Raw genomic sequence first — 12,868 nt, 5'->3', positions numbered from 1 at the left:
AGCTTAAGATTAGCATACAACCTTTGGAGCAATTTAGTCACCGTTTAATGATAACAGCCGGCCCTTAGGTAGCTGTTTTTCAGTCATTACAATATAACTGTACACTTTACTTTGGTGTTAGAATCTGTCCATTTTCCCAACGAAAATTAAATATAAGTTTACTGTAAAAGTTAGCACACTTGATGATCAACTTTCACTCCTGGAAACCTGAAAATATAGATGTTTCTTGGTGGCTAGACTCTAAGTGGAGTACTGGTATGTACAAATGACCACAAGGGATTACATAAAATAGCCATGTCAGATTAGGGATTTAAAGACATATTTACCGGTAATGTCCCAAGCAGCATTTGGTAACGGTCCTCTTTGATTTTCTCCATGCTGTACCAAAAAGTGCATGAAACGTTTCCAAAGTGGGACACTTGTTGAAAAGATTCAGTTTTGGGAACACCAGTGCTTGATAGCGACCACAGCCTTATAGCAACCACAGCACTTAACCAATACAGTCAATACACAGGGTGTTAAACAAAGGCAAAGAATCTGAGAGGTCAACTGGGTCACGACAGGTGTAAAATAATCTACTCTGGGTATTACTGATATAAGTCACACGCCTGTAGTATCAATTGAACCCGCTGCTCTTGAGAGCATGTTCAAAACTCATACTTTGCTCCGATTGAGCACACAGTAATCGTCTGCTAAAAAGCCTTGGATCCAAATTCAAAATTAATGACCACAAATCCAGGGACATACCATTTACAGAGAGGGGGAACACACATCGATACTTTAAAGAGATCTTCAATTAAATGAGCTCTTCAAAAATTTTCAAATGCATTTACACTAGATAACCTTTTACAAGAAAACAAAATCAACTGAGCAAAAAAGTTCTGATGTATTTGTTTTTAATTTTTCAATCTCCCCCAAACCTCCATTCCAAATCTTGGGACGACACACATGTACAAATCAAAGTCTGAACGGCCACTAAAATTGTTTTCCACAATTTATTACAGGATAAGAACATTACTTTGGCATTCCTATCAAACATAGATGATAGATTTATGAGTGCAGAGTAATCATATTGGCCCTCCCCCTATTTGAAATCTATAGCCATGGACGCCCACTAATGCAAGACCGGACTGTACAAACACTACACAATGCCAAGTGGCTTTACCTTACAAACAGGTATTATTTTCTAAAATGTGACAGAGGAAACCAATACAGTAGTAACGGTAAAGTGACTCTTGTAATAACACAAATCAGAAAGCTGACTTTTCAAAGGAAAGAAGCTAACCATTGCTGAACTCAACTGTCTGTGAAATTGCAGACAGGAGGGGGTCACTGCAGATCTCAGCCACCAATACATTGCTCAGTTTGGACGACATATTTTCCATTCATTTTTGAAAACAGAGTGGAGTGCAAACATGTCAAGGTATGTATTCATATTCTTCACCACAGACAATATAGCTTTGATTAATTTTTCTTCTGTAAAATGTTAGTAGGATTTTGTGAGATCAATTTCATGCCTAAAATCCAGCATCAGTATTATTTGGTTGCCAAGGGAAACTTGATATCATTGTTGGAAAATACAAAGCAAGTAAAGACTAACATGTAAGACTAAGTCAGTCATTCTGGAACATGTTTGTTGTAATTATGGAAACATACTGACTATTCTGTTCTTTTTTGATTCCGTTCATTTCAATAATGAATACCACTGTCTGGTGTGAACAAATCCTTTGCTACACCACTAAATACTAAAATCAAGATGCATTTTCTCCACATGGCATAAAAATTAACATGTGTACATTGTACTGAGGGTGAAAACAGACAAGCTATTCCTTTGGTACATGCAGGTGTGAGTATGTTCCTCATAACAAAACCTTATGTTGAAACTGTTATTAGAAATTTTGGTGATTTGAACCAAGGTGGTGTAAAACATTGATTTAAAAAATAATGTACAAAATGCTGAAGCCAGTGTATAGTGTTTCGTTATCAAAATAATACCCAACACACTAAAAACCAATCTTTGATTCTCAATGTATAATCCCAGTGATGTCCTTTTCCACTATCAATTGTTACCTAATTATCTTATTCAGTATATCTATGTTAAAGAAGTTATGTTTAGGAACTTGAGAAAATGCTGTGGGTGTAAATTTCAAAAACTTAATCATTAGGTCTAGGTAATGTTTGTTTCTTACACCAGTCAGCTGGAATAAAGTCACTTACAAATACAAATTATTACAACAAAACTATGTTTGTCAAAATCAGAGTATTGCTACAAACTATAAATTACAATATATTTGGGCTTGTCTAATAAATATCATAGCCGGCTTGTAATCTCACATAAATTAAGTATGCATAAATATTTTGTTACCATGAAGAAACTTTGTACACTGTTAGTATTTCCAGGCACTGAATCTTTTCAGTCTACAGGCTGATTTATATAATTTACTTGCAAGTAAAGAAAGAGTAGTTCAGACAGTCAATAGTACACAGATAACTGTACATGTATTACACAGGCATTATTAAAAGTGGCCTAGAACATTGTCCTTTTTTGGGTGAAATCAATTTTCTGTCAGGAAGGTCTGTTGTTGGTATATAATATTGCAATACCATTGTCAGCCTATTGTCATATCTTAATAATACACTGATAAATGATATTGATAATTTCCTCTATGTCATTTATAACACAAGGTTTCCAGGTTTTTTCAGTCACTATAAAACACTCCAAATAATTAACCTCTTGAATTCTTTTGATTCTGGAAATTTCTGGCACAATAATCAATCATTATAAACCTTTTGAGTGAGAAAATTCCTGTGTGATCCTATAGACATTCATATTGTCTTTGGTATACAGTATAACATTCCAAATGGTAATACTTCTGTGCATCATCAAAATCAATGTCAATCAGTAATATGAAAATGTTTTTCTATGTCATAAGAACTTATGTACATTAAAGGGACAAAGTCGGAAATTTTTCATGAATTTTGTTTGACACTAGATATTATGTATATTGTTTGACATGTTGAAAAATACTGAATGGGTGACCATGCATATATTGGACGCAAGTTTTAGACAAATTAAATGAAACCATCGCAAAAATGAATTAATGGTCATGACAATTAATTCATTTTTGCAATGGTTTTGTTTATAGTCTCTAAAACCGGGGTCGAATGTATGCATGGTCACCCATTCATTATCTTTCAACATGTCAAACAATATAAGTAGTATCTCATATCAAACAAAATTCATGAAAAATGGCCAACTTTGTCCCTTAATGGCATGATATATAAGCTAGGGGGCACACTTCTTCTGACTGAAATGACAAATATTATTGACATTAAAGAGTATAAGAGACAGCTTTTGTAAAATATCAAATTTTCCCCATAGCATGCAATAGTGTACCGGTGTAACTGTACCCGCATATACATGTATTGTTCAGAAAAAGACGAAAAAATAATGAAAAAGGAATTTAATTTGCAATATAACTTTTAAAAACGCAAGCTTAAAATATTTGAATAAGGTGACACTTTTCATACTGTTTAATAAAGTAGCTTATCTCATTTTGTTTTTCATGTTTAAAAACACAAGCCTTGTCACTACTTTCTTTCTTGATGAGTTGAAATAAGGAACAACTTTTTGTATTGTAGGGGATAACTGCTATTGGTAAGGAAAACCTTAAGATAAAACAATATGGCAATACCGGTATATAACACTTACAAAGCATAACTCAATCACTTGGATTCAATCTGCCAGTTTCATTGTACTGGAATTATTGAGAAACATCACAAAAGACCAATCAATGATATCATGATTTTGGATATAATTTTACCAGTATTAACAAAACCTTTAGAATCATTAGTATTTACAATAGTTGACTGGATGTGCAATATACTATTATTTTAATCTTCAATTTCAATGAGTTGAATTGAAATCAGGTTCAGCTTATCAAAAAATTCCTACCAACACTGAAAATAACCTGTAATATTCAATGACCTAACTATTAAACCATCTCACTTCAGCCTAGGTTAAAGAGATCAAGTGGAAGTAAGGAGTAAATAGTTTGATAAAAGAAGCTAATCTAGTTTGATATGACCATATCAGCATTCTAAAGTTTCATTAGATCACAATCAGTACTCACATCCTGCCAATATATCAGAATTCTAGTGTTTCCAATTTTTTGCCCACTCCTTCTTGGCATTTGGTGAATGTTGATAAACACAAAAGCCAAAGACTTTGATTAGTAAGGCCAGCAGAATAGTGTCATTCCAGAACTGCTACTGGCAGTAAGAATGTACATAGTGTTAGACTGTGTTGAGCATCGGTGTTAGATGTTTGAATTTTCATCTTGTGGGTTGGAACTTTTCCACCATGGCAGAACGGAAAGGACGTATTAGGAAAACTGTTAGATTTATGACACCGGTAAATATCAATCTTGTTTTTTTTTATGGATTTTGATTTCACATTAATTGTTGCTTAATTATTAGATTTTCCGACAAATAAGGAAACTCTTGATGTGGTATTGCCCAACTCAAGGTAAAATTCTCTATACATGTCTTGTACCATGTTAGGTAGTTATAGAGTTACCAGTTTGCTCAGGTAGCTTATTGATGAAAGCTTTGATCAAAGAGGACACAAGATATAAACTTGAAAACTGATAGAAGCCACAACTTTTCTTCAACAGTTTAAGATCTTTTCTGAATTCTTAAAGTGAAAATATTTCCATGAACAATTCTTTACCACTTTTTTGTTCTAGTACCATAACATAATTTCACTGATATCATATGCTTTTGGAAGCCTTAAATCAAAATGACAAATACAGACACAATTTTTACGACTCGAAACTCAAAAAATTTTTCTCTAATTATCACTGAACTGGTCAAGTACAATGACATCAAATAATGTATGCAGTTACTTTTTTTTTCATTGGATAATATTTGAACAACAAATAGGATGACTTGCCCAGGTTTAATATACGATGTCATCATACATACTGAATAAATTTTAACACTACAACAGTAATGCTTTTTCATGATCATCACCCCACTTTAGAGAATATCATTTACTCACCCAACCCACTTTGTAAATGGTATAGTCTTTCTGACCAGACTATACAAGTATGATTACTAGGTTAAAAGACAACATTTGGTTTACAGCAATCTTGATAAAGTCTATCAATACCTGTCATCACATTGGCATGGTAAGTGTGTGACAGTGATCAAAGAATGTATGCGATGCTTGACTGTTTAATATCTAAGCCTATTTGTGATCTATACCATACATATTGATAATCTATCACAAAACTTTTACATTGCTGTAAAAACAATGCCAACATCTTTGTTTTTATTATTTGTTTGTTACTGAACCTGAATTTCAAATAGTACTTATGTATAAATGTAGCTTCACTACTTGTAGCCCTTGATCCATGCCATGGTTTTTTTTGTGTGTTGGCAGATGTTGAGCAAATGTGAAGTATCATTAGAGGAAAAAAAAAATGTTTCTTGGATGTTTTTTGGCAAAGCTACAGACACAGCAAGCAAAGTTTTAGTTTTAATTTTTTTTTAAAAAACCAGCAAAATCTCCCATTAGTTACATTGTTATTGATGACTTGGAGTCTAGATTTTACAAACAGTTCAAAATAAAAGAGTCATTAAATGTACAGGCAGTGTTGACAGAACAAATTAAAAGCCATGTTTTTCCAGAAGAAAACAAAAAATGTAAAAATATGCACAAGAAAAATGCCCTAAAAGTTGCAATAGAAGTACATATTTGCAGCAATTTCAAAGAAAATTCCCAAATTTGCTGGTCTAATGAAGACAAATGTCATAAACATGCAATGACAGATGAATACTTCATGCCATTGGAACATCATTCTTCATAAACAACAGCTTTTTACCTTTCACCACCAGATTATGGTACATTCCCATTGTTTTCAGTAGGTTGGGTGGAACTGTATACAAGGAAATGGGGTGGAACAATGTACAATGAAATGGGTGAAAGGGATGAGATCCCTGGAGCCTTTAAAGGGTGCATGCAACAAGCATTTCTATACAATGCTAAAAAGCCTGGTAAAGATAAAATTAACATGTGGCACTTTCTAGGAATATATTCTGGATCCCGCATTGAGATATAAATCATTGTATTAGTTTCCATGGAACACTATGGGCAAAAAGAGCCCTAAATTGTTCAGTACAGCGGGGGTACAGCGCCCCCGCCGGACAACGCTTTGGGCTGGTTGCTAGTGACGACAGCGAACATTGTATCAATTTTTTCAATAAAATATCGATCGAAATTTGCTCGCCTGTCACTCGTATTTTCAGGTTACGCCATGAATTTTTCCATGACAGCCCGTATATATTGACTTATGTACCATAAAATCAACGTATCGGTTGTTTTTTTCCACTCAAATTGAATCGAAGACAATTTGTTTAGTTTTGGTGATACTTTTATGTCTCAGCATATTTTGGCGCTCTTTGGACAAGTTTGGCGCCATGCGATCCGCGGGTATGCAACACGACATTGTAACAATTCGCAACAAAAGAATATCGATCGATAACGTTCACTACACGTTCACAGTGGAGACTCTACACCAGTTCGCTTTCGTTTCGTGTTATTTTTACCAATTTACTGCGATATTCATGGTTCATATTCACCCCAAATTTTGTATAAAAGACAACAACCTGACAGGTATTTGATCTGTACAATTTAGGAGACACTTGCTGATTATTTTGCGTCAATTTCAGACCCTTGTTCTGCACATGTAAACGCCGTCAGATCGCCATATTGTTGACGGCAACAGTATATTTCAGTGATCAGAATAAATAGAATGGCAATAAAAAAAATTTAACGAAGAAATTCAAAAATCTAAAACGATACGATTTTTGCTTATTAGTCAGAGGATTATTGTACCAATTTTCATTATCATTGGTTCAGAATTGAAAAATTTGAACCGGCGAGAAGTTTGCAATGTGTTCGGTCGATCGGACGCACATAAACGCCATTGTTTTCTATGGGAATCGAGATTATTCGGCACATCGTAAAATGAAAAATACATCTAAAAAAACCCGCCGGACCAACTTTTTCATTTCGCTGTTATTTCTTACAATATTTGAGATTAAGCATCTCATGAAGGTTCACTAAAACTCTATGGTTTTAGATTTTTGAATTTCCCTCTTATTTTTCTGAAATGACGAGTTTACGATCGTTTGTGCTGTTGGCCGTGTTTTCGCCTATTTTTACATAGAGTATTTTCGCTTCGGTATTTTAAGAATTCCTTCATGAAATTATTGCCGAAATATCATAATGGACAGAGGAACATATGAGGAAATGGAATCTGCATCTCTTTCCTGAATATTTAGCTGTGCGGCTAGGAAATTCGGCGAAGTTTTCAACATTACGCGGAAGCTTGATTTGGCTCTCTTTACGCTCATTCAGCGTATGTGCGGCAAAAATTGTCACACTTTGAGTGAACAATATAGAGGCCATTTTGCCCACAGTGAATAATTGAAGCAATGCTACATCCTACAAATTTATAATACATCATGCAGTACTGTAAGTTCATAATTCATAAACTGTCACTGTCATTACCAGTGAAACCAAAGATTGAATCATGACAACCTGAGCTTATGAAATACAATTACGGTAGTACTGAAAGACGAAGAATCCCTTAATGGAACAGTAGTGAAGGTATAGAGAAATGAAAATGTCACAATTTTCTTATTAGGTGGCATTTTTTATCCTGACTTATTTCTTATTGACATTCATGTAGTAGCTTTGTCCATATGGTGAAATTTTATGATACAATCTTCCAGATTATTTTTTCAATGTATTGCATTTAATAATCCTACAGCATACATCCATGAACACATTATTCTATAAATCAAGTTGTATGAAGAAATACAGATGAGAAACCACAAAGTTAAGGAAAGGCATTCTGAATGGTCCACTGCAACATGAGCTATGAAATTATTTTACCTTAGACAAAAGTGTAGGTTTTGCTTGCTAGTTTCTATTTTAGCCAAGTAGCTAGAGATAAAGCATTGTGTATAACCATGCGCGTGTGTTGCCACTGCATGATAAAACATCAAAGTCTTGGTACCAGGTTAAGCAGCTCTTGTTAGATATCAATGCAAAAACTAATTTCAAAGATTCTTTAAAACCTGTATTTGCATAACATTTCTTCCATACTAGTTCGGTTCTTCAGATAGTGGCCATGCATAATGAAGTTTGCTGCCAGTTTCTACATAAGACTGATGTGTTAATATTTCATTCTGGTCTTAAAATACATATTTTTCTATTAATTGTAACTTTCTAAAGTCTACAAACTCACTGGTTTTGACAAAGCTTAGATACTATGACAACAATAGTGAACTTATGGCACATACCGGTACATCATCATTTAAAAACCCCAGTCATAACACCAGTAAACTTATGGTGAAATGTTCTGAACAGACCATATATTTTTGAAAAATTTCACATAAGTTAGATTCACAGAGGTTCAAACCACTAATTTGGTTTTGTTTCAAGTTTAAGTTTTTTAAGAGTTTTCAGAAGTATTTTACAGTCTGCTAAAAACATAATGGGACTGAGCAAGAGCCGCCGCTGTCCTTAGTTTTGGTCAATTAATAAGTCACCATGACTTAAATCTTTGAGAGTCTGTTCCATAAGATTTGCAGATAATGTTCTTTTGTTAATTGTGGATCATACAACAGCACGATCTCAAATTACTTACATTGTTAGAAACGCACAAATGAGCCCAGACTACACACATTTTGTTTTGGACATAGAGGGCGCTATTATATTCACTAGATTTTGTTCACAAAGTTGAATATACAAAATTTTGGGTTTTTTTTTAAGCTCCATAAACATTAGTCTAATAAATATAAATAATAGGTGAGGCCATGATTTCACCATCAACTGTTGTACGTGACCTTGGCGTGATGCTTGACTCGTTTGGTCTCATGGACAAGCATATTCGCTATGTTTGTAGGGTGGCCTCTCATTCACTTGGTGGATAAGTAAAATTCAAAAATTGTTAGACCAGTCAAGTGCTGAAAAATTGGTTCTTGCTTTTGTCACGTCGAAGTTAGATTATTGTAACAGTCTACATTTTGGCCTACCTGCATATAAATTGAGCAAGCTTCAACATGTTCAGAACTTTGCTGCTCGTTTGGTACTGGACGGAAGATCGGCAGTCACATTGTTATGACATCTATACTCAAGGAGTTACATTGGCTCCCAGTAGAAGAACGAATCCATTTTAAAATTCCTTGTCTTGTTTTTAAAATTGTCTATCAAGGTGAATTAGTTCCAATTACTTATCAGAACTAGTAACAATTGATCGTCCCGTACAAAATATGAGAAGGAGTGTCGGTGTGAAATTGAATCCCTTTTCCGTCAAAGATCACGGGAAACAACTTTCTAGAACATATGGTGACAGAGCTTTTAGCGTGTATGCCCCTATACTGTAGAATAGTTTACTGCCCGATGATTAAGAAATTCATTCTTTTTAAGAAGTCTCTTAAAACTTATTTTTTGTCAATGCTACTGCTGACTTGGATATAATTTTACCTGCATTTTTTATTTTTTTCATTTTTAGTGAGATTTTTTAAAATACTTTCTTTGCTGTTTTTAGGCTAAGGTGGGATCCTTTTTTTCTAGATTTTGAGCTTGCTTGTTTTTATCTATTGGTTTTAATTACACTCTTTTCTCTGAGTTATTTTGTATTTTCTTCGAATTTTTTTTTCTTTCTACCAGTAATTTTCTGTAATGTACAGACCACTGAGACAAGGTGTGTAGTGGTCTTTTAACAATAAATTATTATTACTATTATTATATTATAACAATTTAAATTATCTCTATTTTAATATTATAAAGTAGGATGAAAATAATGACACCTTTTGATGTTGTGAATATCAATCAATTTTGCCATGAGTATTACAGTCACTCACACTGCTTTCAATAAACTGTCTAACAAATCTTCAGATACTGGCACTAATCTTAACAAATAAAGCAATCTTTCCCACCAGTTCAGTATTATCCTGCAAATCCATGGAAATTTTCTTGTGTCATTTACAGTACTATCAACAGTTTTTATTATTACACTCCATGTATTATCCAGTTACTGTGATTGGCTTAGCCTCACTCAAGTAATATAGAGTAAGCAGTAATACAGCCCTACCATGTTACCTGGAATACCTCACATCATTTCTGCACGTACCACATCATCGCCTACATTTGCTAGGTATTTTCTGTAAAGCAATGGCTTCAAAATGTACATGAAGTTAGCTTGAATTAGACGACATTAGTTCATTATATGAGAAAAGCTTAAACAATGCTCTTTCCATTTTAAGACGTTATTTCAAGTTGACCTTTAATTTCATGTAGCATTGCAATAGAACAAGAAATGGAATGTTTCACCACTGTCCCTCCACCCATGGTGGTTTCACTGTGGCAAGTCTTGACACTTGACTGCATTCTATGCTAAGTTTTGAAAACAAAAGTGTTTTGTTTGTGGTAATAAAATCACAATTTGTTGCCTGCCCAAGGGCTGGTGCTCATGACGGTATTAATACATTGACGACACCCTTGCCTTCAGCTAGGCATCATCAATATTACCGTCATGGTCTTGCCTTTGCTTGCTAGTGTTATTATTTAACAATTCATGTATTAGCAGTAGATTATACTGTATCATGATAGATCATTGGTAATTGTGTCCTCAATATTCTGAATTTGTAAGTTCGGTGTTTGCAAAGGAATAGATTCTGTTTTGACTCAAGAGCATATCTACTTGGTGTGGAGACACATCAAATTTCTGTATGGTGAGTATACTGTCACTTTGTGGACAAATGATGTAGTGCATGCAGGGTAGGTGTAGTTTTATTCGTCCATGAAGTGACAGTATTGTCAAACTCACCATACAGTAGTTTGATGTGTCTCTAGACAGTTACCTCTGTAGGTATACATATCAGTATGTCATAACCCTTCTAGTGTAAGGCTGATACACAGAAATTTCAAGAAATTTCTGAATTGACTGAAAATTAAAGTTCAGAAATTTGTCAGTTGCAGGGAATATTGCCATGCAAATAGCTTGTAAGAAAGGACAGATACTTCTTCAGTATCTGTGGAATTTTTGCAATGACTGCATCCAGATTCTAACAATGGCCTTCAATGGCATAAAAAGTGATTTCATCATGTAGAAAATGTACATCTATAGTATGTTTCATCTTGGTGGACACATTTGACAAGAAAGGCTTGGATAGCAACCACCCTTGTAGGACAACTCAGATATGTTCATAGTATTGACAGCATATAATAATAATATACCCAATACATGTTGTCCCTGTACAAGCTTGATCATACCAATCCTACCCATGGGTGATTCTAAACTCAAAGTTAATTTTACATATCCTGGATTTTGGTAAATGTTATCCAACCTGCGATTTCAATTCCACACAAGCCTTGGGCACACTTATTATTCTCACTCCAATTTCCCTGTATTGAGGTTTGACTATGCAATACTTATGTTACATATTATTCAAGGCCTGCATAGATTTAATACCCAAGATTTTCATAGTCTCTCAGCATTTATATATCAATTAATAGGGAATGGTATAAAGATTACCAGGTAAATGTTTCATGGTTAAAAGTAGCTCAATTTGCAAATACTGCAAATGTCCAAAATGCAGATTTTTAGATGTGATTTCATTATTAATTGCTGACAGTATATTTTGTTTTAAAAAAAGTATTTACTCATCTTAGAAACATAACGCTGATAAATCCACACTGAATGATCAATTATATGTGACTGTGACAACATTTGTTGTTTGCTGAAATCAATCAATAATTGAGTAATACAATCAGATGATGTACTACCAGTATTTCAAGGTAAATGTTAATAGTTGTGAAATTCTTCATTCTCACTTGTCTTGATCATTTACATTTTGTATCAAATCAAAAAGTGTCCAACAAGGAAGAGTGGTGAAGAGTATTAATTTGACAACAAAAAGTAACGAAAAAAGGTGTTTACTCATTGAGTTGAAGGCAGTATTTACAAATAACATACACATGCTTCAAATGTAACTTATTTTCAGTCAATATATTAAGGTCTGACACTTAATTCCAACGAATGAATTGGTTATTTATATTTCTCTTCTTTCCCTAAATGATGTGTATTGCATGTCACATATGATATACAATATGCATCTGTCATATTAACAATAGAGTTACACATGTATCCAAACTAGCGGAAAAGTAACCTTTTCTTTTGTTTGAAAACGGTTATCAGTACTTAAGACAGGCACGTGTACCGTACGACACAGTACCGTGCGCGGCGCTTTCTCCATTTGCACATTCCAAGGAAAGACTTTTCATTCCCTACAATACATTATGGTGGTTGTACTCTTGCTGTAATAAGATTGCTACATTGTTGCATCTCCATCATGTTACCTGTACACCTAGTGCACCTGTAGAGTTCCGCGTTGCATATTGCTCTACCTATGCGTGTTTGATTGATTCTCCAGTAAAATTACAGTTTTTATAACACGTCATTTCAAAATATAAAGCAAAGAAAGCTACAGCTGAAAGTACAGTGTTGAACCCCGTTCGCGATAGCAAGGACGATTTGATACGTCCATACATCTTTATCGATACAAACATGTGAAGAAAATTTAAGAGATACTTATGAATGACCTCAAATACTTCTTAAACTACCCACCTCTTCTCTTGTGTTGTTTTCGATCGATATTGCTATTTCGGGTCAGAGGTTACAAACATGGCGGACAGGAAGAGCCCGGATATAGCTTGTTACTATAACGACGAAGCGCGACAGTAACTTGCTTCGCGGAAAATGTTTACCATAGCTACACAAATCCCCTG

The 12,868-nt window shown here is 34.3% G+C and overlaps 1 protein-coding gene across 3 annotated transcripts in view; it reads right to left on the bottom strand.

Moving 5' to 3' along the window:
• LOC139141778 (profilin-4-like) overlaps window positions 1–12,868 on the bottom strand; it is a 67,412-nt gene that overhangs the window by 30,557 nt on the left and 23,987 nt on the right. The window contains exon 1 of one of the 3 annotated variants that reach the window (XM_070711431.1): window positions 12,708–12,829. The exons of 1 other annotated variant lie outside the window; for it this stretch is intronic. Coding sequence is in view for 1 of the 2 variants with exons in the window: in XM_070711430.1 (XP_070567531.1) it covers window positions 327–377 (51 nt within the window). In the remaining variant the exon portion in view is untranslated. Of the gene's footprint in view, window positions 1–326; window positions 692–12,707; window positions 12,830–12,868 lie in introns of those variants that run through there. One more of the 3 variants, XM_070711430.1, reaches the window with a different exon arrangement.

Source organism: Ptychodera flava, chromosome 10, assembly GCF_041260155.1.
Source record: "Ptychodera flava strain L36383 chromosome 10, AS_Pfla_20210202, whole genome shotgun sequence".
In the NCBI taxonomy this organism is placed as follows: domain Eukaryota; kingdom Metazoa; phylum Hemichordata; class Enteropneusta; family Ptychoderidae; genus Ptychodera; species Ptychodera flava.
This window is presented reverse-complemented; position numbering and strand designations above follow the sequence as displayed.